The sequence below is a fragment of the Perissodus microlepis genome, chromosome 11 (assembly GCF_051167445.1).
Source record: "Perissodus microlepis isolate ML-2025 ecotype Zambia chromosome 11, ASM5116744v1, whole genome shotgun sequence".
NCBI lineage: Eukaryota > Metazoa > Chordata > Actinopteri > Cichliformes > Cichlidae > Perissodus > Perissodus microlepis.
In genome coordinates this window covers 37,119,274-37,142,912 of record NC_140471.1, presented here as the reverse complement: position 1 = coordinate 37,142,912, position 23,639 = coordinate 37,119,274, and the positions used below count along the sequence as shown (strand labels likewise).

General features: G+C 46.3%; 3 protein-coding genes across 4 annotated transcripts; 1 reads left to right on the top strand and 2 right to left on the bottom strand.

The window, feature by feature from the left end:
- The first annotated feature begins 1,285 nt into the window (after positions 1-1,285).
- Positions 1,286-6,397, top strand: polr3glb (RNA polymerase III subunit GL b). 2 transcript variants are annotated; one of them, XM_084944753.1, is made up of 8 exons: positions 1,286-1,580; positions 3,423-3,575; positions 4,104-4,233; positions 4,329-4,397; positions 5,269-5,325; positions 5,420-5,508; positions 5,739-5,858; positions 6,131-6,397. In XM_084944753.1, the coding sequence occupies exons 2-8, from the start codon at positions 3,471-3,473 to the stop codon at positions 6,215-6,217; spliced, it is 657 nt and encodes a 218-aa protein (XP_084800879.1). In that variant the 5' UTR covers positions 1,286-1,580; positions 3,423-3,470; the 3' UTR covers positions 6,218-6,397. The 2 variants fall into 2 exon arrangements, with proteins under 2 accessions (XP_084800879.1, XP_084800878.1); XM_084944752.1 differs by having other exon boundaries at positions 1,287-1,588.
- Positions 6,398-11,279: 4,882 nt separating this feature from the next.
- On the bottom strand, positions 11,280-16,541 carry LOC146378502 (major histocompatibility complex class I-related protein 1-like). Its single transcript, XM_084944048.1, has 2 exons — positions 16,419-16,541; positions 11,280-13,029 (listed from the first exon to the last, which is right to left on the bottom strand). The coding sequence occupies exons 1-2, from the start codon at positions 16,474-16,476 to the stop codon at positions 11,999-12,001; spliced, it is 1,089 nt and encodes a 362-aa protein (XP_084800174.1). The 5' UTR covers positions 16,477-16,541; the 3' UTR covers positions 11,280-11,998.
- A 2,660-nt stretch (positions 16,542-19,201) lies between these two features.
- LOC146378501 (thioredoxin-interacting protein-like) lies at positions 19,202-23,185 on the bottom strand. Its single transcript, XM_084944887.1, has 7 exons — positions 22,658-23,185; positions 21,160-21,235; positions 20,937-21,084; positions 20,342-20,554; positions 20,118-20,264; positions 19,726-20,028; positions 19,202-19,587 (listed from the first exon to the last, which is right to left on the bottom strand). The coding sequence occupies exons 1-7, from the start codon at positions 22,914-22,916 to the stop codon at positions 19,540-19,542; spliced, it is 1,194 nt and encodes a 397-aa protein (XP_084801013.1). The 5' UTR covers positions 22,917-23,185; the 3' UTR covers positions 19,202-19,539.
- Positions 23,186-23,639: the final 454 nt, after the last annotated feature.

The following is a 23,639-nucleotide window of genomic DNA, read 5'->3' as shown; positions in this document are numbered from 1 at the left end:
GCAGGTCCTCACCTGTACCTGCTGCTGAGGTGCAGACGGTACGTGTTTGAAGACAGCAGCTGATGAGGCGGCACTGACAGCGGTTTTTTTGGTTCAGTCTAAACGCCCACTTCCTTCAGCTCAAACATCCTGCTGTGGTCTCACTCGGTCCAAACGAGCACTTTAACAGGACAGAGTACAGGTGGAGGTGGAGGTGGAGGGGGCAGTCAACGAGTGTAAGAATTCAAAGAACTGAAATTTAAACAGAAAGTGGAACACAGGGTCAAAGGTCAGACACTCATGTAATAACAGGAGAAAGTGGGGCAAAGAAACAGAAAGGAGGAAGTAATCACAGGGTTAGACACGCAGCCAATAACAGAGCAGATCCAGGGCAGCGTGGCAGGTGTCTCAGTGAAGACGGACACAGCTGAGAGCTTCCAGCTTTGATCCCACAGGTGAGCTGATCAATCTACAGGTGAGTGTTACACTGTTATTGTGGCACCATCACGCCCGTGCTGCTGATTCTCGGACCTTCACCCAGCTCAGTGGACGATGCTAATACAAAAAGAAGAAGTTAAACCAGGGGTCTCACACTCAAATGAGCGGGCTGGCACTGGAGGGCCACCTTAATGTTCAAGGAGTACAAAGTGTTTGTTTTTAACCCTGTAAGACCCAGGCCATCAAAAAATAACCAGAAAATTCTCATGTTTTGGAACTGAGATGTTTATAAACCCTTATAACAAAATCCACATTTTTTCTGCTGCATCATGTTGTGTATGATATATTTTTATTATATTTTTTTTTTTATCGCATCTGATACATTGGGCATTTATGGTTACTTTTTGTTAACAACAATGTTAATTTTAGACAAAAACAGTTTTGTCCATAACATTTTGAAATTATGGCACATGTTGATCATGATACAAAGGGCATTATAGGTTTAATTTCAAATATTACATAATAATAAAAACTGCAAATGTGAGTGCAAATCTTTTTTCCTCAGTCTTAATTAACTGAAGCTTTTGAGTGAACTAACAGTCAGACACATTAGTCCTCTGTTTCTGGACACACACGTGACAGCACTTCTATCATTTAACACAATATTAATGCAGACACTTGTGTACACATTAGAACTGTTGCACTCCACAACAAATAAATCCTCTTCCAGGACCAAACAGCATTATATGTTTTACATGAATCTATGGTCCAGAACTGGAGGTGACACGGGCCGGAAGAGGCCCCTGTGCAGGGAGTTTGAGACGCCTGAGATAAACCGTCGGAAACACTTCTGACCTGTAGGTGGCGATGGCGGACCGAAGCAGCAGCACGCCGCAGAAAAAGAAGAAGCTGTGACGGCGCGGAGCAGCACGTAAACAGATGTGAACAGATGTTTTAGCGCATAGAAACAGGACAGCTGCTCCGACAGAGACCCGAGGACGAGATGAGAGAGAGCGGAGTCAGAAGGCGCGACGGGACGGACTGAGGCTGCAGAGAGAGGCGCACTGACGGTTAGGGAGCTCCGCTAACACCGCTGCTAACAGCTAACACATGCTAACAGCGGCTAACAGCTACAACCCGCTGCTGGAGGTCCGCCTCACCAGGTGTCCAGGTGGGAACTGTCCCCGCACCGTGATTGGCCTCGCTCTCTGTCTCCATACACACAGAAAGACATGACATGCACATAATGTGCTGTTTATCTTTTTCATTCAAACAGGTTTTGCTTTTTAATCCGGTTAGTCGGGTTTACTTGAATCTCTCATTGCGGATGAGTGTGTCACCTGTGAGGTTCAAGGTTCTTTTTTTGTCACATGCATAGTTATACAAGTATAACACACAGTGAAATGTAGCCTGACACGCTCCTCGACATGTGCAACAATGGGGGGGGGGGGGTAGAGGAAGAACATTATATATATGGTATATACATTGGGTGAATGTGCAGTAGTAGCAGCAAGCAGGTGAATTCTGTACATTAATAAGAATAGACATCTGACTATTTTACAGAATAGACAATATAAACATATTTAAAATTAAAGGAATTTGAAATGTACATTGTGCCTGGATTTAGAGTGTCTGGAAGAGAGTCCTGTCTCAGTCAATTATAGATGATGTGAGGTTGGGGATAGAAGCTCCTCTTGAGTCTCTCTGTCCTTGACGGATGATGCGGAACCTTCTACCAGATTGCAGAAGTTGGAACAGGTTGTTGCCAGGATGGGACGGGTCCTTCAGTATCTGCTCTAGTCCGGCATCTCCTGGTGTAGGTGTCCTGAAGCGGGGGGAGAGCAATCCTGCAGCAGCGTTCTGCTGTACGGATCACTCTCTGGAGAGCTTGTGAGCTGTCACATGTGAACTGAAGAAAAAGTCACGCAAATCATCAGTCATGTATCATCTCACCCCGATACACGTGACATAGGGCTGCTCAATTAATCGAGTTTTAATCTAAATTATGATCTGGGCTTTCAACGATCATTAAAAATGACTGAGCCGATTATTAGCCCCTCTCTCGTGCTTTACTCTCGCGCTGCTCCGTGTGGCAAATCGAGCGCACCTCTCTGCGTTTCGAACACGCGTCACAACAATTAAGAGGACCCGAGGGAAGCTCGGAAAGCTAAGCAGAAGTTATTTGGAGAGGAGAGTGACTGTCGTTGGTTGAAAAGAGAGGTAAAAACCTTCAGTGGTGTGGAAACATTATGGGTTCGAGTCAGACGTGGATCAAGCAGACACAGTGTGTAAACTTTGCTACGGTGTCGTAGCTGCACCACAGAGCAACACTGCAAAGTTCACTGAACATAGATGTTTACATTTTTCATTTATTTTTTATATTGCAAACATTTGCACTGTTATCAGTATTTGCACTATTTTATATTATTTTTTGACAATCTTTAAAGTCATTATTCAACACATTGTTATTGTTAAATAAATATCGTCAAATAATCGAGATCTCAATGTCAGTGAAAATAATCGTGATGATCATTTTTGCCATAATCGAGCAGCCCTAACGTGACAGACTAAACACGTTAACCTGACCTGAGCATCGGATTAAAGACATTCCTGATCACATGATCACCAGTTGACGTGTGAACAGGTAGGTGCAGGACAGGTACAGGTCGGGTGGTACCGTCTTTAATATTTGGGTCAGTTCTGCTGTTGGCCTGCCGACAAACGTGTGTAACATGCAGAGGAGCTAAATGAGCACAATGTCCAGGTAGACTGGAACACCTGAGCCAGCAGGCGGAGTTTGTTCCTCTCAGGTGTGATCCTGATGCAGGTGTGCGTCTCATTGATGAAGCAGAGGACCGTCCTGTCACATGTTACGTTTGTTTGCAGACATCACCCCCCCTACACTCACACACACTCACTCACACTGTTAGCTCCGCCTCCACTTCAGCCTCGCATGTTTTGGAGACGGGTGGAGTTCTAATTGTGTTCCGTTGGTTCTGATCCAGGTTCTGCTCTAACTGCTGAGTGGATCTGTGTGACCCATCCGAGCAGCGATGGCGGCACGTGGGCGGGGGCAGAGGACGCTAAGTTTCACTATGGAAACAGTCAAAGGAGATGCTCCACCTCCATCGGTGCAGCAGCCCACACCCGTCTTTCCTGTAAGAGACTCACCTGCACCACTCAGAGGGGGGGGGGGAAGATAAGCATCAGACTAGGTGTGACCTAATGATGTCACTCAGTTCCCGCCAATAACTCATGCTGATAATAAAATGCCGTGTTATTGGCTCAGACTTTGGTCGTAAACATTTTGCACTTGTAACTCAGACGTTGTAGTTGTGTAAATATGTTTTACAAAAACACAATTTATTTATTTTTAAGGTCTGTTTGCAGATACAAACACACAAATCCTCATCTATGCACAAACATAACATTTTCGGATATTTTGGTTACAAGGTTACAAACGCCACAATCTGAGCCGCATGTTATCTCAACACTCAGCTTCCTGTCCTCTCAGATTATTGATTATTGATGTGTTCAGGAGTTTGACAGAGGTCTGTCTTCCATCACTGATCAATAATCTGATCAATGCACACAGACAGGCTGTAATTTAAGTCTAAAATTAAGTCATTAAAGTGGTGAAAGCAATGCATGCTGGAACATGGAGTTAATGCCTTGCTTTTGTCAAGGTGATGGAGCGGAAGCCCCTCCCCCTGACAGGCGGGGAGGAGGCGGAGTATCTGTTGGCCCTGAAGCAGGATTTCAGAGGCGCCATGAGGAGTCTGCCCTGCTTCATCCAGCCGCTGGTGACTCACAGAGGTCAGAGGTCACACGTCACACTTGGCTCGTCTTCCCGCTGATGATTTGCAGCTTTATTGTGAAAGTCTCACCTGTGCTTCGTGTTTCCTGTCCAGATGTGGAGCGTTACTCTGATAAGTACAACAGAAGCGAGCAGATGGACAAGCTGCTGGACTGGGCTCCAGGTGAGGCTCCGCCCACAGCAAGTGACCAATCAAAAATCAGCAGCATTCACTGTTTTTTCAGGATTTATCCAATCAGAAACCAGGTGAATTTCTGCACATGCTCAGTAGAAGAATTTGGGATAAAAATTTTCAGGTATAAAATAAATATAAATACAGGATGCAGTAGCAGTAAACAGTCATACTATACAGTAATACTTCACAGTAGCAGTAAACAGTCATACTATACAGTAGTACTTCACAGTAGCAGTAAACAGTCATACTATACAGTAGTAGTCAAAGGAGCTTGCAAAGAAAAGCGTCTGGACTTCTTTAAGTTTACTTGAAGACGTTTCACCTCTCATCCGAGAAGCTTCTTCAGTTCTAAGGTCAAATGGTGGAGAGTCCCAGATATAAACCTAGTGGGAGTATCCCCCCACAGAGGGACAAAAGGACCCCCTGATGATCCTCTAATCGCCTGAGCCAAGGTGTGAAACCGGGTGTGGGTCCCAATCAGCCAGAGTTTCGGGTGTGTTCATTGTGAAACCTGGCCCCACCTTATCACCCGAAACTCTGGCTGATTGGGACCCACACCCGGTTTCACACCTTGGCTCAGGCGATTAGAGGATCATCAGGGGGTCCTTTTGTCCCTCTGTGGGGGGATACTCCCACTAGGTTTATATCTGGGACTCTCCACCATTTGACCTTAGAACTGAAGAAGCTTCTCGGATGAGAGGTGAAACGTCTTCAAGTAAACTTAAAGAAGTCCAGACGCTTTTCTTTGCAAGCTCCTTTGACTACGATGACCTGGATGACTGAGAACCTTCACAGATACTATACAGTAATACTTCACAGTAGCAGTACACAGTGCTGTTAACCACTCCTTGTTTTCCAGACTGGAAGAGATTCCCCAGAGAGCTCCGAGTCCACGTCAGGAAACCTGCCAGAGACAGTCAGTACACTCTGATTACACTCTGTACTCTGATTACACTCCATGTAATCAGGTGATGGTCCGGTGTTTACCGGTGTGCTGTGTGTGTGTTCAGGTGTATCGGCCGCCGTTCAGTCTCCTCCTCCTCCTCAGATGAAGAAGAAGGGTGTGAAGGATAAAGAGGAGGTGCTGCTCAAACTGGAGGTGAGTCTGGATTTAGTCTCGCTGTCAGTCACGTTCCACATTTCTGAGTTTGGTTGTTTCCGTGAGCTGCGTGGAGCGTTTGATGTTTAAAAAAAAAAAATTGTAACGTTAATTCAGTTTGAAGGTGTTCCTAATAAAGTGTCACAGAGTTGGGTTTTATTGATCCAAGTTTACTTTCGGCTTCCTGCTGGTTCCACCTTAAACTAACGAGTCCACCTTAACTGTGCCAGAGCCTGGAGAAGAAGGAGGAGCAGGAGAGGTCAGAGGACGAGGAGGGAGAGACGAAGAAGAAGCAGGAGGAGGAGGAGGCAGAGGGAGAGGAGGAGTACGACGAAGAGGAGTTCGAGGAGGTGAGACCAGATCGATCAGTTTATTCAAACGCTCCTCTAACGAGGGTGTAACCAAATAATCCCAGATAATCTCTAAAGGTAGTTAATCTCATCTTCAGTGATGTCACTGGGACGTCCTGTTCACACCTGCAGGATGTCTTCTGCTCTAAACTGGGATTAACTGGTTTAAAATGCAGCCAGTCAGAAACCAATCTGGGTTTAATCTGTTAATAACATGGGATTGATCTCGTGGATTTTCTGAGGCTCTAATTGATGTTTTCTTGGCGCCGCAGGAGACGGATTACATCATGTCATACTTTGATAACGGCGAGGATTTTGGTGGCGACAGCGATGACAACATGGACGAGGCTATTTACTAAAGCACCAGCACACATGACTTGCAGTCACATGTTCCTGCGGTCTGACCGAAGTCGAGTCAGACCGACGACGATGATGATGATGATGAGGAGACTTTTTCTGAATGTTTTTAAACTTTTGTACAAAATGTAATCAGTTTTATTTTCTGCTGCTGGATCAATAAAAACAGCACGTCTCACACACGCTCTGTAAGCATTTTAGGGAACGTTCCTCCTGGAACCAGCTGATCGTGACAGGAAGCAGCAGCTGGTCTGAGGAGGACCATCGTTACACTCGTGCCTGTGGTAAAACAAAAACTAGTAACACACAGCAACAACAACAACAGCATCTAGTGACATCTAGTACCCAGGCCTCACAGTCAGAGGACATGCACAGACATGCACAGACGGAGGGACATCGTCATTAGGAAAGGAGAGACTGAGGTCAGATGAATGGCTGCTTTCACCATGAGTCACTCGCTGTGTCCGAATTCAGGGGAAGGATGCTTCAATGCCATATTTGGAGGCAATGACGTCACAGCAACGCGACGAAGGCTGTCCGAATTCAAAGAGTGCTCAAAATGTGGCGACAAATGCGTCCTACTTTTACCAAATTTTAAGGATGGGTCCGATGTATCCTTCGTGTCCTACTATATCCCAGGATTCATTGCGGGTCATACAGGAGATTTGTTCCTGATACCGATGGTGGTTGAAGAGGAAAACACTTTCAAATGTAAGTATATGAAAATCTGGTTGTACAAAAGTTAAATTGTTATAGCGGTCGTGTTGTTAAGCTTTGGGCATCTGCAGAGACATGTTCCTTTTATTTAAATAACCGTAAACCAGCTTGTATCGCGGGTCCCGCGGTTTTTGATGTAATGCCGCTTACATACAGCTAATTTAGATTTTTTTCCAATTGGTGACATGTTGTGGGGAACAAACGGCTTAATTTATTAAAACGAGGAGAAAACGATCACCTCTTCACTGGGGTGAAGAACTGGGCCGCTACAGCGTGGATGTACAAGAATAAATCAGTTTACACATCATATTCATATGAGTGCGGTCCTATTAACCCTCATGCTGCACAGCAGCGGTCCCCAACCTTTGTTGCACCACAGACCGGTTCATGTCAGACACGGAGCCTTTAAGGTGTCGCGGATGAATACAACCACAGAAAATGATCCGACCAAGACACAAACTGGTATTTTGTAAATATAATAACAAACGTGAATGTACTGTGTAATTGTGTAACTTTATTAGCAGCGTCCTCCTGAAAATGTGCCAACATTGAGAGTAACATCCTCCTCTCTGCCGCTTCATGCTCTCTGGTCGCTATGGTAACGTGTAAATATTTCTTTCAAAATAAGACACAACTACAACAAGGGAAAGACCCGGGGAAACCGAGTTAACGATAATAACCCTGAAAACCATAAATTTCAACTCTCGTGGCCCGGTACCAAACGACTCACGGACCGCTGCTGTACAGAACCTGTGATGTCCAGACGGCGTTCCTCTGCTGTGAAAACTTTTGGGTTTAGGGATTAACATAGTTGCCATGGTTTCCTCTCTTCTCTTATTTGTTGTGTGTGATCAGGACAATTCTGGAGAAGATGGGCCTGCAGGGGAAAGTCACCCCCTTGCAGGCCAGAAGACATGAGATAACTTTAACAAATTCAAAGTACGTATGTGTGTTATCAAGAAGATAATTCTTAAGAACACAAGTTAATAAATGTGCAATTACTAAGAGTTGTTGTGTTTTTATTTGCCTGCTGTCATCTTTGATTTCCTCTGCCTTTAGGATTGCAAGTATCCAGGCTCAGGAGAGGGGGTCAGTGGGAAGCCCACTGCTGCTACTTGGCTCTGGTTTCCCCTCATGGATGAGGTGATAGGACAGAGGCCTTCCACTAAGCCTCCTGTCCTAATGTCCTTGCTCCCTGAGGACACTCCAGGACCAAGCAGTGGGTGACCAAAACGACAGCGATGACGAAGCGGCTCAGCCACCTACGACAGGGAGGAAGAGGAGAAGAGATGATGAGCTGCTAGACCTCATCAGAGAGGACATGAGGCAGCAAAGAGAGGCTGAGGAGAGGAGAGCAGGGAGAGGATGGACAGACTGTTCACTTCTAGAAAGATCAGTTCCCAAATGAGTTACGTACTGAGAAATGTATTTATTTGAATATATTTGTTATGTGTTGCATTGGTTTGAAGGTTTTATGGTATTAATAAATTGATTCAAACAAACAGTAATTGTCACTGAACTCAATTTGATTTATGAACATAACTTTGAACAATATTACTTGGATATTTATTTGATAGCAATAAATAAATAACAATAACAATTAAACATGAATATTTCAAATACACAGTGTGTAAACATGAAAAAACAATATTTACAGTTGTTCACACAGGATTAAGCTGAGTGACCTGATCCTGGACGGTTTCTTTAACAACTGTAATAGATTACAGGAAGTCTCTGGCAGTGTTGCTGAAGATCAGACGTGGATGGTGCTGCAACTGAGACCTGCGGTTTGTCTTTTCTGGTCAGCGAGTGGAGAATCACACAGGGTGGTCTGCAAAGAGCTTCAGGATGCTTCCTCCCACTGTCCACTGCATCGTCCATCCACAGGGTTTGCAGGGCTCACTCGTGGCTGCCACACCACTAAGATGTTTTCAGAAACATGCAAGCAGGAGATGGTGGAGGCTATATTATTAGTATAGTACCTGTAACTCTGTAGCAGACAACAGTTTGATAAAGTGCTGTGTAAAAAAACAAACAAAAGATTAGATTCTATACGTTTCAAAGATATTTAGTTTATATATTTTATATGATACAGTTCATGTGTACGAATGACCGATGTTGTGCCAAAAAATGATCGTCTGCCAAAAACTGATTTCCGGTTTTTGCCCTAAACTGATTGCTCGTATTTAACCTGCTATGAATAACTTGTTGGTCTATAATACGTGAAACATGTCAAATGTTTCCCTCATTAATGACATCAGGTCACTTTGAGCCACCAGCAACATTCCTGTAACAGGAGAAGCTGCAACCAGTTTTTGGCAGTGACTTTTATCCTTTATTTATCCAGTTCACAAACAATCTTGTTGACATTAGGAATTTATTTTTTAAGAGTAATCTGGCCAAGAGGACAGCAGACAGCAAAACAAATATATCAAGTGTACCTACATTATAACCAGAGTTATAAAGACACTTGAACAACAGGTAATTATTGTATATATAAAACTCCTTTGTAAACCATGTTCACCGAAGTCTATTTACCAACATACATACAGATATTACACACGGAAACATTGGAAATCAGTTTTGGCAGGCGAACACTTTTTTGGCACAACGCCGGCAATAATTCAATTATCATGTAATTAGCTGAGTAATTCCTAAATGCGTGTAGATTAAAGGACATTATTTTACCTGGATATGATTGTCTCTGATGAGCCTAAGGTACAAAACGTGCGGGCGACGACGATAAGGTTTTTCTAGCTCCTCGAGAATTAAAATTGTCCAAACACCGGAGCGACATTTCTGGGTCCATTTTAAAGTTTTCGCGCTGTGGCGCTAGAGACGGGAAAAACACGTAAGTAAGGGCGGAGTTGAAGGCTAGGAGGCTGTGCACAGCCCATCTGTTATGTTGGATACTCATTGCTTGTTCAATAAAGTTTCTATGGAGAAAAAAAGGGGGCTGTCCACAGCCGCTCACTTCCTGACTACCCGTCCGTCTAAGGACACTACCTTGTGACGTAGGTAGTTAGTGTCCTTATGAGCATCCTTCCCCTGAATTTGGACACAGCAACTGCTAGCAGGTAAAGGTGGTTCGATCCCAGGCTGCCTCCTGGCTGCATACCAAATATCCTTGGGCAAGATGCTAACCCCATGTTTGCCTACTGGTGGTGGTCAGAGGGCCCGGTGGCGCCAGTGTCCAGCAGCCTCGCCTCTGTCAGTGCGCCCCAGGGCGGCTGTGGCTACAATGTAGCTGCCATCACCAGTGTGTGAATGTGTGTGTGACTGGGTGGATGACTGGATGTGTAAAGCGCTTTGGGGTCCTTAGGGACTGAGTAAAGCGCGATACAAATGCAGGCCATTTACCATTTACCAAAGTGCAGCGTTTAGTGATCGGCACATGCTGCGGTGCAGCTGAGGACTAACCCAGCTCCACCTGTACCAGCCTGATGTCTCTCTCACCATTACGGCCCACAGTTTGGGAGTCACTGCACGGATTACAGTGCAGGTGAATGATGTGTCCCTGGACTCTGTCGTGCTCTGGAATAACGTCAGGTGTATAAACCAGGTGTACACCTCCCACAGGCTTCAGACCAGGTGTTTCAGCCTGGCTCAGATTCAGCAGATGAAGTTTACCGTAAAACATCATATTTGGAGGACATAGCTGCAAATGATTTTGTGCATACAACAGGGTCACCGTTGAGATACAAACCTCTGCAGCTGTGGCCAATCACCTGCTTTCTTTCTGTGAACTGATGACCTTTGCCCTCTGAGCATTCCTCCTGGCTCTGATTTTTAAATTTGATGTTTTCTTGTCTTTGCGACTCCAGACATGCCGATCCATGTTTTCTTCGCGTCTCCTCAGACACAAACTGGACCTCTTTGTTCTTATTGTAACTGAAGACTGAAATTATGTGTAAATGATTTGTTTTCCTTTGCATGTGTCACGGTGTGTGCTGCAGCAGGCAGGGACCCAAACGCAGGACTCGTACACGGGATGAAAACTTAAAGCGGACACAGAGGAAAACACAGCAGGACAACGAGAGGACGGGGAACAGGAGGGAACACAGCTGGGACACATCAGACCTAACGAGACAGGAAGCAAAACTAGATACACTGCACACAGGACAGGAACTATCAAAATAAAACAGGAAACACACAGACTCAGGACACACAGCTTACACAATGAGTGGGAGACATGAAACGTGGGACATGGGAAATCACAGAGTATACACTGCTGAGGTAAATACTAAGGGAGGAACAATCACTAAAGAAAGCCAAAACCATGAACAACAATAATCAAAGAACATAGTTACAAAGTTTGAAACACAAAAACTCGTGACAGCATCCATCAATAGATAAATATGACATAAATAAAATCATGATTTTATTATAAATAACAGAAGGACATTTCTGTTTCTGGGTTCATTTTAAAGCTTCTAGTATTTTGAAGCACTGTGTTATTAATTCATTTATTTCACACGCTGGGCCCACGCCCTCATTTTATGTTTGACAGCGTTTTAGTAGGTAAAAGCTTAGACATGAACTGAGCTGCGGTTTGGGGAAGGCCTCGAAGGGGCCTGGCAGAACCCGTGTACTACACAGAAGTGAAGAAGTTGGAGAACTGAAAAGGGAGGGTGGGGCTCGTAAACGAGAATGAACAGCTTGCAGAACTGGGGGAACATATAGAGAAGGAGGAGCGTGTTTGGAGGCGTGGTCACGCTCCTGAAATTCCGATACTTAATCTCCATTATTTGTTTCAGGAAGTGACCTTAATTGGTCGCGAGTGCCTAATGCTAGTTAGACTGACTATCAGTCTGCATCCACACAAACTGCTAATTAGTAAAATCCAATCTAAACCGTAGAATTTCTCTGACTACAACTGGAGCTCCACCTCCACAGATGCTCTGTTAGTACAGAGTTCATGATGGAAATATGTTATATTTTTGTACATGTTGATATTTCATGCATGTTACTGTGTTCTGTTTGCACCGAGAGCAGCGACAAACTGGAGCTCAGTTCCTTCTGTAGGTACACCCATAAAGGTGATTCTGATGCCACACAGAGTCTCGTCACGAGGTCACGAGGTCGTCTGACTGCTCACTCTCTCCCACCTGCTCCTGTGTTTCTGTGGCCACGCCCTCTGACCTCTCCTTCCTCCTCCTTCTCCTCCTCCTCAGCACCAGCAGCAGCAGCAGGACAGCAGCGAGCAGCAGGAAGACCAGAGGCGAGATGGAATGAACTCTGTGAGAGTACGATGACTCCGCCCTCCAGTTTACCCTCAGCCGGTTGTCCAGGCTCAGGTGAGACGCCTCACAGGAGTAGTTGTGTTTCCTCTGCAGCTCCTTTTCGCCGACCATCAGTGTCTTCCTCACTTGGTAGAGGCCGTTCCCATTGGGCAGCACCGAGCCGATGCGCAGCTCGCCTTCGTCCACGGGCTGGCCATCCCGCAGCAGGCTCAGGTTAATGTGGCGAGGGTAGAAGTCAGTGGCCAGGCAGGTGACCTGAGCCCCGCCCACCACTTGCCTGGTGATAAAGCGGAGTCGAGGCTTCACCCTTCGCATCACAAGGTGCTTCTCGCGCTCCAGGAAGTGTTGGAGCGTCCGCACACAGAACGGTAGATATATGTTTGAATACAGCATCTGCAAGGACGTTTTCTTTAGGGCGTCCCACTGGATCTCCCAGCCTTCCCTGACAGCATACGTGAAGTGGGTCATGTTGTAGAGCAGGCTGTCGGCGTCCTGCCCGTTGGAGCCGTCTCTGAACATGATGAGTGCCGGCTGGCCGTCCTCCAGTACCTCGCAGCCCGTCACCCTCTGCTGGACATGAACGCCATCGATGGTCAGGTTAAAGCGATGCTTCACCAGATTCAGCCTCTTCTTCATGCTGGAGTAAATGTCTCGTAGCACATTCACGGGCTCCTGGCCCAGGTTGAGTTCCGCTTCGTGGTCAGATGCCGTGCTCGCCCTCATCACCCGGTCGACCTTTGAGTCATAGTATCCCACCTGGATGTCATCCAACATCAGAACAACAGTGAACTCTGGGAAGTGGGCAGAGCCTGGGATGTAGGAGGCAAGCGCCCAGAGGGAGTGTCGTCCTGTGCCTGATGGAACAAATTTACAACAATGTTACTTAAAATAACGTAAAAAGTCCACTTCAGGCTAATGTTCCCAATGCTCCCGACCTCTGGGCTCTACCCTTCCCCACTACTGGCTCCTGCTGAACCCGATTACCATGCCATTGGCTGAGGTCGGAGTCCTGCAACCAGTGGCTGCTCTCCGTGGCCTGTGTAAGCACAGTGGTTGTTGTGTTGGTGTGTTAGCCTTGTTTGAGACATTTCATCCCAGAAGCTTGTTCAGTTCTAAAACCAAATGGTAAAAAGTCCCAGGTATGTCATCATGTGCTTCATCACATGAACCATTGTAAAAAAAAAACAAAAGGATGTAGGTCATTATCAGGTTTTGGGTGAAACCATTGTTTCACTCTATATCACAGGTGTCAAACTCCAGGCCTCAAGGGCCGGTGTCCTGCAGGTTTTAGATGTGTCCTTGATCCAACACAGCTGATTTAAATGGCTAAATTACCTCCTCAACGTGTCTTGTTTTCCAGAAGCCTGGTAATGAACTAATCATGTGATTCAGGTGTGTTGAACCAGGGTGGGATCTAAAACCTGCAGGACACCGGTCCTCGAGGCCTGGAGTTCAACACCCCTGCTCTACATGATGCAAGGTATGAGTGCGGGTTGAGGCGCCTAGGAAACTGGATTACAGGTGGCAGACGGTTGGTGTCGTTAGCCAGCCCCTCTGTTCAAAGATGGTTATCAGAGTTTTGGCCTCTGCTACTTCAGTCTAAAATGGTAGGAAAAGCCCAAGAAGTGTGTTCAGCTTTGTCATTAGTCGATAGCTATCAGTGTGATGTTGTTACGTCTGCTGCCCTTGCTTCTTATAAACTGGTTTCAGAAGCATCTTGACAGCAAAATTATTTCGAGCAAGGAAAATTCATTTCTGCGTGCAGGAAATGTGTTTCAGTGTTTGCTATCATTCAATTTCAATGTCAATTTTATTTATATAGCACCAAATCACAACAGCAGTCACCTCAAGGCGCTTTATATTGTAAGGTAGACCCTACAATAGTACATACATAGAAAATCCCAACAATCATACGACCCCCTATGAACAAGCACTCTGGTGACAGTGGGAAGGAAAAACTCCCTTTTAACAGGAAGAAACCTCCAGCAGAACCAGGCTCAGGGAGGGGCGGGGCCATCTGCTGTGATTGGTTGGGGTGAGAGATTCATATACACACACAATAACAGCCCCTCTCACTCAGCTCTGTGTGCTGACAGACATGTGCAGACCTGCCCCACAGGGCTGGGACCATTTGACCTTAGAACTGAAGAAGCTTCTCGGATGAAACGTCTTCAAGCAACTTAAAGAAGTCCAGACGCTTTTCTTCCCGAGCTCCTTAGACTACTCACGGATTAATAAAGTATTCTAATTCTGATTTGGTGTTATATAAATAAAATTGATCTGAACTGAATTGAAAATTTAATATTTTTGATCAATTATTAAATGATTTAACAGGGACTTATTAGAAATAATGATTAATAATTAATATTTAATAGTTTTAATCTTTGGTGCAGTTGAGGATGGTCTACTGTTATTTCTTTGTAGATTTTTATGCTTAAATGGTTTCTTTGGTTTGTTTGCTGATGGCCCGGGAGCAGAAGCTCTAGAGAGATGGGATTTTAGTGGCATTACTAACCATATGAATTACTTCTTCATCCTGGCGTTGTTCCCGCTGGTGCAGGTTCCACTCTTCGGCAAAGGTTTCTTCATTTGGTTCTGTCCGAGGCGTCCTCAGGTGACGCGTTAACGGTCTAAATGTCTTCTTTGATTTTGTCCAGCCACTGTTTCTTTGGTCTGCCTCGAGGCCGGCGTCCTGGGTCGATCCTCGTAGCCGTTTTTGCTACCGAGTTCTCATCGCTTCGACTCACGTGTCCATACCACCTCAGGACTCGAGCATCTTTTCCTTTATTTGGGCTACACCTAGTCGCTTCCGTATGTCCTCGTTCATAACCCGGTCCCATCTCATAATTCCCAGGCTCCATCGGAGCACGTGCATCTCCATGGTGTTTAGGGCCTGCTCATGTGTGGTCAATGCGGGCCAACATGCGCAGCCATTTTCCCATGAGTCGATCTGGCATTTTTGTGTCACAAAGTACACCAGTGACCTCTCGCCATTTTAACCAGGCTGCATTATTCGTGCTCGGACATCGGAGGTGATATTTCCGTTGTAGCTGATGACTGAACACAGGTAGCGGAACTTCAACTCTGTGTTATGATGGTGCCATCAGTTTGGGGGGTCTCCTTCCAGGTATTCAGTCTTTTTCGTATTGACCCCCATACCATAGTCGTCGAGCCGGGTCTTCCAGAGTTGAGTTGTCGTTTGAGTCTCTTCCCTGACCATATGAAGACAATCTTACCAAACAAAACGAGGCACACTGATGTCTAGATTTCACATAATTTCATGATGTGGTAAATGATGAATACCTGGGAAAGGAGAAGTGTGAAATCTGTCATTGTCCTGAGTCTGTGGACTTTTTCTGTTTGTATTAGTTATCCTTGATTTCATGATGTGTTTTTGCTCGTCTCTTGGTTTTGATTTCTGTCTCTAGTATTCCCCTCTCCTCAGGTCCTTTGCATTTCTTGTGTTCTAGTTCTCTGGTTGTGGTTCTGTGCTCCTTCTGTTTAGTGTACACTCATCCCTGCCGGTGTGTTCCCTTTGTTCTCTGTCAGCTGTATCCCCTTGTCAAGTCCGCGTCCGTTATATTTCCTGTTTTCCTTTGAAAGTCTGTGTCCTATGTCAATGTATTGAGTTTTGCTTCCCCTGGTGTTGTCATGTCAGATTACGCCCAGCTGTGCTCTCCCCCTGTGTCTCATTCCCCTCTTTATCCTTCAGTGTAGCCCTGTGTTTCTCCCTCATGCTGTGTGTTTCCCTGTGTGCCTCCACGTATGCTTAGTTTTCCTGATCCCAGTTTAGGTTTTGTATGTTTTTTTGTTCAGCAATAAAGCTGCTTTTTGACTTTGACTTTCGTCTCTGTTGAATCTGCACTTTGGGTCAATTCCTGCCTGCCACACAGCCCTAACATGACGAAATCCTTTTAAAACTGAACTAAATGCTGTCAAAGTTAGGGTTTTTTTGTTTTTTCTTCCTTTTCTAAAATCAAGTTTGAATCCAGTTTTTACACGATGCTGAGCAACATTTTAAATGTACAGAGAGACTAAAAAGTTTGAACCTGTAAAATCAGTCTGACATCACAGGTCCATCGGTGAAATCGCTGACCATGTTTTTATCTTTTACCTTTGATTTAAAAATGTGACGTTTGAGTCTCTGAATGATCTAATTAATCAGGACGTTGAATCGAACAGATAACCAAACACTGACAGATACAGGTACAGTCAGACAGGTGAGCACAGCAGCTTTCACTACCTGAGCTCATGGTGCGGTGGAGCAACAGAGACATCAACATCAGCTGCAGGACAAACATGTCGATGAAGCTGATCAGTCCTGATCTATTCCGGTTGGTCCTGATCCGTATTCGATCTGTCTGTGTCTCAGAGAGTCTTCACTTTCATTTTCTGAGCTCTGAGTTCCGGGGCAGTTTAGGCCAATCAGCATCCTTCTTTCACTGTCTCTGGGCAGATTTGAGGATTGTGACCAATCAGACAAAAATAATAAAAACGGTTTGCGTTCTTTGTCACGGCTGCAGTTTCACATCATGACCAGCTTAACCTGGACTGTTTGTCCAGCAGCTGCTTCTTTGAGTGTGTCCATGAACACGTTATTAAAAAGTTGTTATTTGACTTCCTGAGTTTGTAAAATGAATAAAATCTGCTATTCGGTTTTTAAGTGATGACGTGATGAGTCCTGCTTCCGGGCCCGAAGTAGTCTGCATTTAATAAGGCTTTTGTGTTTTTAATATGTTTTAATGCTTTGTATCTTGTTCTATTTAATCTCAACAAGCCCCTAAAAACAGTCAGTGATCACTGTCGGCCTCTCTCGGTTTTATTACCGCTAATCATTTTAAAGCTCAGTTTTAAACCCTCACGATGTAACTCCAGCCCAGCAGCAGTATATTAATAACTAACCTCGTATTGTGGATGGATTATCTCAGTTCTCCTGACTGAAGTTTGGTCCGTTTACAGCATCCTGCCATGCGATTGCATTTGTCTCTAACCATCAGGAACCTTCACGTTAACTTTTATCGAGTGGAAAAAAGTTAGCTTCATCCTCCAGCTTCACTGTGTTTATGTTATGCTAACATAGCTTTGTCACGCTAGCGATCACGTAGCACATCATTATATACCAGCTAGCCCAACTTCTGTAACCCTACAAACGTCACTGCTGTTTAGCTTTCTGTCTTCATTTATGTTGGAAGTGACAGCAGAGCTGTACGTTTGGATTGTTTCAGAAATCTCTCAGTCAGAACATGCTATATCATGTTTAGGTGGAAACTAGCGAGCTAACTTCCTGCTAACTTCTAACTCTGTTAAATGTAATAAATTTGGTTTTCATAGATGCCTGGATGTTAAACTTAATTGTTACACCTGGTAAAGCAGCAACGCTGATCATTTTATTAAAGATGAAAGAATTTAGACAGTTTTTCAACTCTCAGTAATGCTGCAGTGATCATTTGACTTTGGGACCTGCAGCGGAGTTTGGGCCCAGACATGGCTAATGACGTCAGACTTAAAGACTGGATTGTAAGGAAACAAGAAGGAAATGAGCCTGTGACTTTCTGCCCCAAAAGTGTCAGTGCTGGACTCATGCAGACACAGATAATCCAGAGTACATCACGGTCAGGCCGACACAGGTGAGCTCTGAAACAGGCTGAAGGGTTCAGGTCATACTAACTAAAGGTGCAGGTAAATATTAATAAATAATAATCATAATAAAGCAGAGGCTCGTTAGCGACCTGCTGACCTGTTGTCGTTAAAGTAAGTGTGGAGCTGCAGGTGCAGCGTGTGGATTCAGACATTAGGCTGTGATACTGACCTTTGCCCTGCTTTCTGCCTGCAGGCTCTAAAAGTGGAAGCAGAGCTGGAAACATGAGTGGCTGAGTCAGAAGCTGTCACGCTGATCCTCAGCCAGTCACACACCACCGCTGACACACACGCACACACTGGTTTTCATATCTTAGTGAGGACTTCCCATTGACATAATGCTTTCCCTAGCTGCTTACCCTCACCATCAAAAACGAATGCCTAACCCAACTGTAACCCTGACACCAAAACCACATTTTGAGCCTCAAAATTACCTTCAAACCCGCAGGGACAGACATGATGTCCCCATAAGGGCTGTTGGTCCCCACAAGTATAGTGGCATGCCAATTCTCTGTCCTCACAAAAACGTCTAAACGTGTACACACACACACACTGCAGTGAGTCAGTGGTTTCTAAAAACGCCCTTGTCCAGCGTGTCCTTATCTTTCCAGGAAAAACAGGAAGTTAAAAATACAGATGCACCTGTGCTGCTCAGAAATGCATCTGTGCGACCTCTTACCCACTTCAGTACACACACACACGCACACATTTATGGTCCTCTGTGTCAGGTATCTCTGGATGTTATGTGTGGACTGTTTTTTCTTGTTTATTTGACATGTTTCAGTCACGTGTTCATTTCTCCTGCCAGCAGGGGGCAGTTCAATTCAATTTAAGTGATATAGCACCGCCACAAGAACAGCCGGCTCAAGGAGCTTTATACTGTCAGGAAAAGACTACAGTGTTACACAGAAACTCCATTTAGACGACCTCGTGTGTGAGCAAGCACTTTGGTGACAGTGGGAAGGAAAAACTCCCTTTTAACAGGAAGAAACCTCCGACAGAACCAGGCTCAGGGACTGGCTGGGGTGAGGAGAGCTGCACTGACAGTGCTGTTATGAAGTAAACCTGAACATGTTTAAATCACAGAGCAGGAAGTGCCCCTCTCACCGTGTTTAACAACATCAAACAGGAAGTGGAGAACCCGAAACATTTAAACACAACTTATTTTTCCTCTAAGCTCCTCCTCCTCATCATCATTAAAGGAGAACACTTTCAGAAAGTAATTTAATTCTGAAAGAAACAAAATTCAAAATTCATCTGACAGCCCTGCTCTGTACTTTATTATGGCGGGGCCAACACTATTTTACTTTGGCGGGGCACTGCACTTTGCCATTGAGGCTGTTTTTTCAGTTTTTGTACTCATCTTCATTTCATGAAACTGTAGCAATATTTAAAAGTCAACATTCTTCATGATCGCTTTATTTTTGCTGTTTGGGAACAAACTGAAAACACCCAAACATTTTCAACTCATGTATCAGATAAAAAAAATTAAAAAATAGGCTCGTATTTACAAAATCTTACACACAGGTAACTTCCTGTTACTACAGTAAATAATGCAACAACAAGTATCTAAAAAAAACATTTTCTCTGTTTTCACTGACAGGAAACAGCTGAATCAGAGGGGAATGGCTGTCAGGTCAGATCTCGAGGCAGAGCTGAGGCTCCGCCCTCAACCCGTGTCCTGGTGGAGAGACGGGGCGTTGGACCGTTTAAAGGGGACGCTGTCCTCAGAAGATGGGAACCACCTGAGAGAAGTTCTCAGAGTTCTGATCTACCTGAAGAAGAGAAAGAAAAACAAATGGATGACATCATCAGGACAGGATTAGCTGACAGCAGACCGCCAAACGACCCCATGATGTCCAAAGTGCTGCTGCTGTCACTGAGATCACACTAAGTTAAACTGGCGCGCTCACCTCACTGTACACGGGGGGAGGGGGGCAGTGAAGTTCAGGCGCTCTCATTATGAGCCCACCCTCCTCCTCCTCCTCCTCGGTGCCATCGTAGTCGTGGAGCAGCGGCGTGCGGGGGCCGTCCACCCTGAGGTCGCGGTGGATGTTGCTGTAGCTGGGTGGGGCCGAGGGGAAGGAGGTCCAGCTGGAGCCGGCCTGGCTGCACATGCTGCTCGTCCGGCTGCCCACGCCGCTGAACGGGATCGTCCCGATGACCAGCGGCAGCTCCAGACTCAGCTTCTCGCTGCCGGGGATGTGCAGGTAGATCTGAGGGGGTGGGGCTACAGGTTAAGCCTGCATCATTCCATTTTACTCATTTTACTTCTGATCTTATGACAACATTAGTGGTCTCTCACCATGAGAGCGTAGTCCACCTGGATGATGTCACAGCCAAGCAGAGAGGGCTTCAGTTTGGGCACCCTGATGGTCCTGCCCTGCCACATGTCGCACATCCCAGAAATTATGTGGTTTCCTCGCACCACCGACAGCTTCTGATGCAACACCTGCACACAGGAAACCGCGCAGGTCACACTTCCTGTCCCATGGCACTCACGTCTGAAAGTAAAGGTTAGGGCGTCACCTTGGTGCGTCCGTCCATGGCATACGAGTGTTTGGCGATGATGGCAGCCTTCGGCACCACAATGCGGGAGCACGTGTTCTCAAACTTGGCGTTGATGAAGATGTCCTCGCCCTCGCAGAAGCCCTTCCTGTCGATCTGAGCGCTAATGGACACCTGGCCATCAGGGATGAACATGCAGGTGACTTTCTTCTGAGCGGAGGCTGCCACCGGCGCCTGAGGGGAGGGGGAGGAGTTAATGAGCAGCACAGGTGACATCTCACAGCAGAGCTGCGCTGCATGGCCTTATGCAAGGATTATTCTGAACTGCACAGTTCAGAATAATCCTTCTTTACTGATACTGAGCCCCCCTTACTTTGAGCTCCACCCCCTACTATCCTCTGACTGGCTACCCCTCACTGACAACAGATGGGTAGGGTTCTAGCCCTCTCTATGACATCACAGAGATCAGAGAGTAGAAAAGCCTGTAACAAATTGAGAGTTTCTCCGTGTCTGATATGAACATCTAACAGTAGAACAGGAAGTCAGCGACAGGAGATTAACCTGCATTAACCAGAATCTACTTCCTGTCTGAAGTTTGATTCCGGGCGTTTCGTACCAGCAGGTCGGCTCGGTTCACGTCCAGCGGCTCCTCCACCTCAAATTCCTTCTCACACTGCAGGGCATGCTCGGACGGGCGGCGCAGCTCGGCCCGCACGTAGTACCGCACCGAGCCCAACTTCCCTCTGAAGGACGACACCAGGCACCTGAAAGCAGAGCAGTGGCGTTCAGCAGCATGATCAACACGCCATCAGAAAGCAGCGGCGGGACTGGAAACTCACCCGGGTGGCGGCAGCTCGAAGCCGAACTGGAAGCTGAAGGTTTTACCAGCAGGAAGCAGGAAGCAGCCGTCAGAGTCTGAGACACACAGGAAATACGTAAGGAGCAACTTCCTGTTTCATATTAAAGCTCAATTCTCTGACTGCAGAAAATGGAGCTTTTACTTCTTGGGAGTAAAAAGAGCGACTTCCTCCGTTTCTTTTTGTTTTTATCCTGTCTGGGGTCGTGTCCAAATTCATGGGCTGCATCCTCCTGAGGACCCGGCCTTCGCGGTCTACGTGGGCCGGGTCCTCAGAAGGTCGGGTAGGCCGGAAGTAAACGGCTGTTAAATTGGACGGTCTCGCCTTCAGATCTGCGTCAGCGCTGTCTCGGTGGAGTTTAATAAACTCGGCCGTCTGCTCCTTGCTATCTAAAATATAACAGGACACTGGAGTAAACTCTCGACCGTCTCACACTTCTGCTTAATCAGCTGTGTGAAAACCAAGGAGGAACCCACCCGGGGGATTAATAAAGTTTTATTTTATCTAATCTAATCTAATAACTTTAATCTCAGCCAAACCGATTGACTCACGAACAAATAAAACACTGAAGAAAGTCCAACAATAACATTTTTAGGTTGTCTAAGTGACTTATATATCACGTTTAACCTGAGTAGCGAAAGTCCGCGGTGATCTGAACATGATGTGCCGGGAGTTGTGCCGTTCTCTGCGGCTTCAGTGACCCTCGAGCTCCCGGCTTGCTATTGAGCTGGTGGGTAACAGACGTCTCCGAAAACGTTGAAGCACTTTCGCAAATATGCGATATCTTGATAAACCGAGAAGATATATGTTTACACACCCACATTCTCGCCTGAAAATATGTTAAAAGTTTATTTTGTGACCCAGAAAGATTAATAAGAGTAATTTTAAAACTTAGTAGCGGCCGCCATTGTTGGAAACTGGAGTTTGGCTGGGCCGCGCTATGAATTCTGGGATATGGTGGGCCACGAAGGACACACCCAACCCATCCTTCAAATTCGGGGAAAAGAAGGACGCATTTGTCGGCTGCATTCGGAGGAGTCTACGAATTTGGACAGCCTTCGGCGCGTCGCTGTGACGTAATCGGTCTATAAATCCGTCCTCAGGAGGATGCAGCCCATGAATTTGGACACGACCTGGGTCTCATATCCTGCAGTTCCTCTGGAGTCCAGCAGAGACAGTAGTGAGCCAGACCCCGCAGATTCCCATGTTAAAATGAACATGTTTACAGCGTGAAGCAGACACTGCTCTGGTCCCTGAAGACAATTTCCTCCTTCATTCGTGGGTTTTTATAAGTACAATTAAAGTTTGCATTACATCAGTCAATCACTGACAGACTGCAGGAAATCCTAAAATCATGCAGATTCAGATTCTTCCGCGTGTTTCTCTAACTGATCTGGATAATAACGTTTTTTATGTGAGCTTTGAATCGATACCTGTATTGATTAACTAATTCCTGTACTGTCTGATCCTGGAGCTTCACCTGGGCTAAGCGCCTCCTCCAGCCGCACATCCTCGTCGTACTTCAGGTACTCCACCTCCTGGCTCCTCCCGCGCTTCTTGCGGGGCTGGACGCGCGCGCAGCCGGCGGCGGTGACGCGGAGGCCGTCCACCCTGCAGGGCTGCTCGGCCTCCAGCTGCACGGAGCCGGACAGCTTGTCCCCGCTGCTATAGAAGGTGCGGCCGGGTTCGGAAAACACCACCCGGAACAGCCGCAGCCTGCTGGCCGGGGACAGAACCATGACGACGGCCGAAACGGACCGGAAGTCAAGGGGTCAGAGTGTCACAGAGCGACGGTGAAATGTCCGGTTAGTGCAGAAACCGCCACCGAGGCGCGAAAACAAAATGAAATAAGGGTTTAATGAACCAGGGCAGCTGCTAAATTAGAGAACTGGAAGTGCCACCGGGCCAGGCTGTCGGTACCGTCTGTGATTCTTTCTGTAAACAACCCCGGCCCGTTTTATACCGCAGGAGGGGCGGGGTCCCACTACCCTCCGAGCAGCACGTGCGGACAGCGTGAACTCGCCAAGCCTCTGCTACAGGGAACTCTGTGATTGGCCGGCCCAGAACGTCAGCCAATCGGAGCGCGAAGTGGACGCGTGAACAGTGCGTGAAATGGACTGTGGGCGGGGCGTCAAGCTGGCGGGCCATAAATGAGAGAGAGCCCCCAAAGAGCGGAGTCATCAGAGTGAGAATAGAAACCTTCAGTAAACAGCACGTATACACAGGCAGCGACACCTCCATCCACAGCTTACACCCATCGCCATACACTACACCTCCATCCACAGCTTACACCCATCGCCATACACTACACCTCCATCCACAGCTTACACCCATCGCCATACACTACACCTCCATCCACAGCTTACACCCATCGCCATACACTACACCTCCATCCACAGCTTACACCCATCACTATGCCTGGGTGGAGGTCAGGGCTGGACTGGGACAAAAAAATCGGCCCG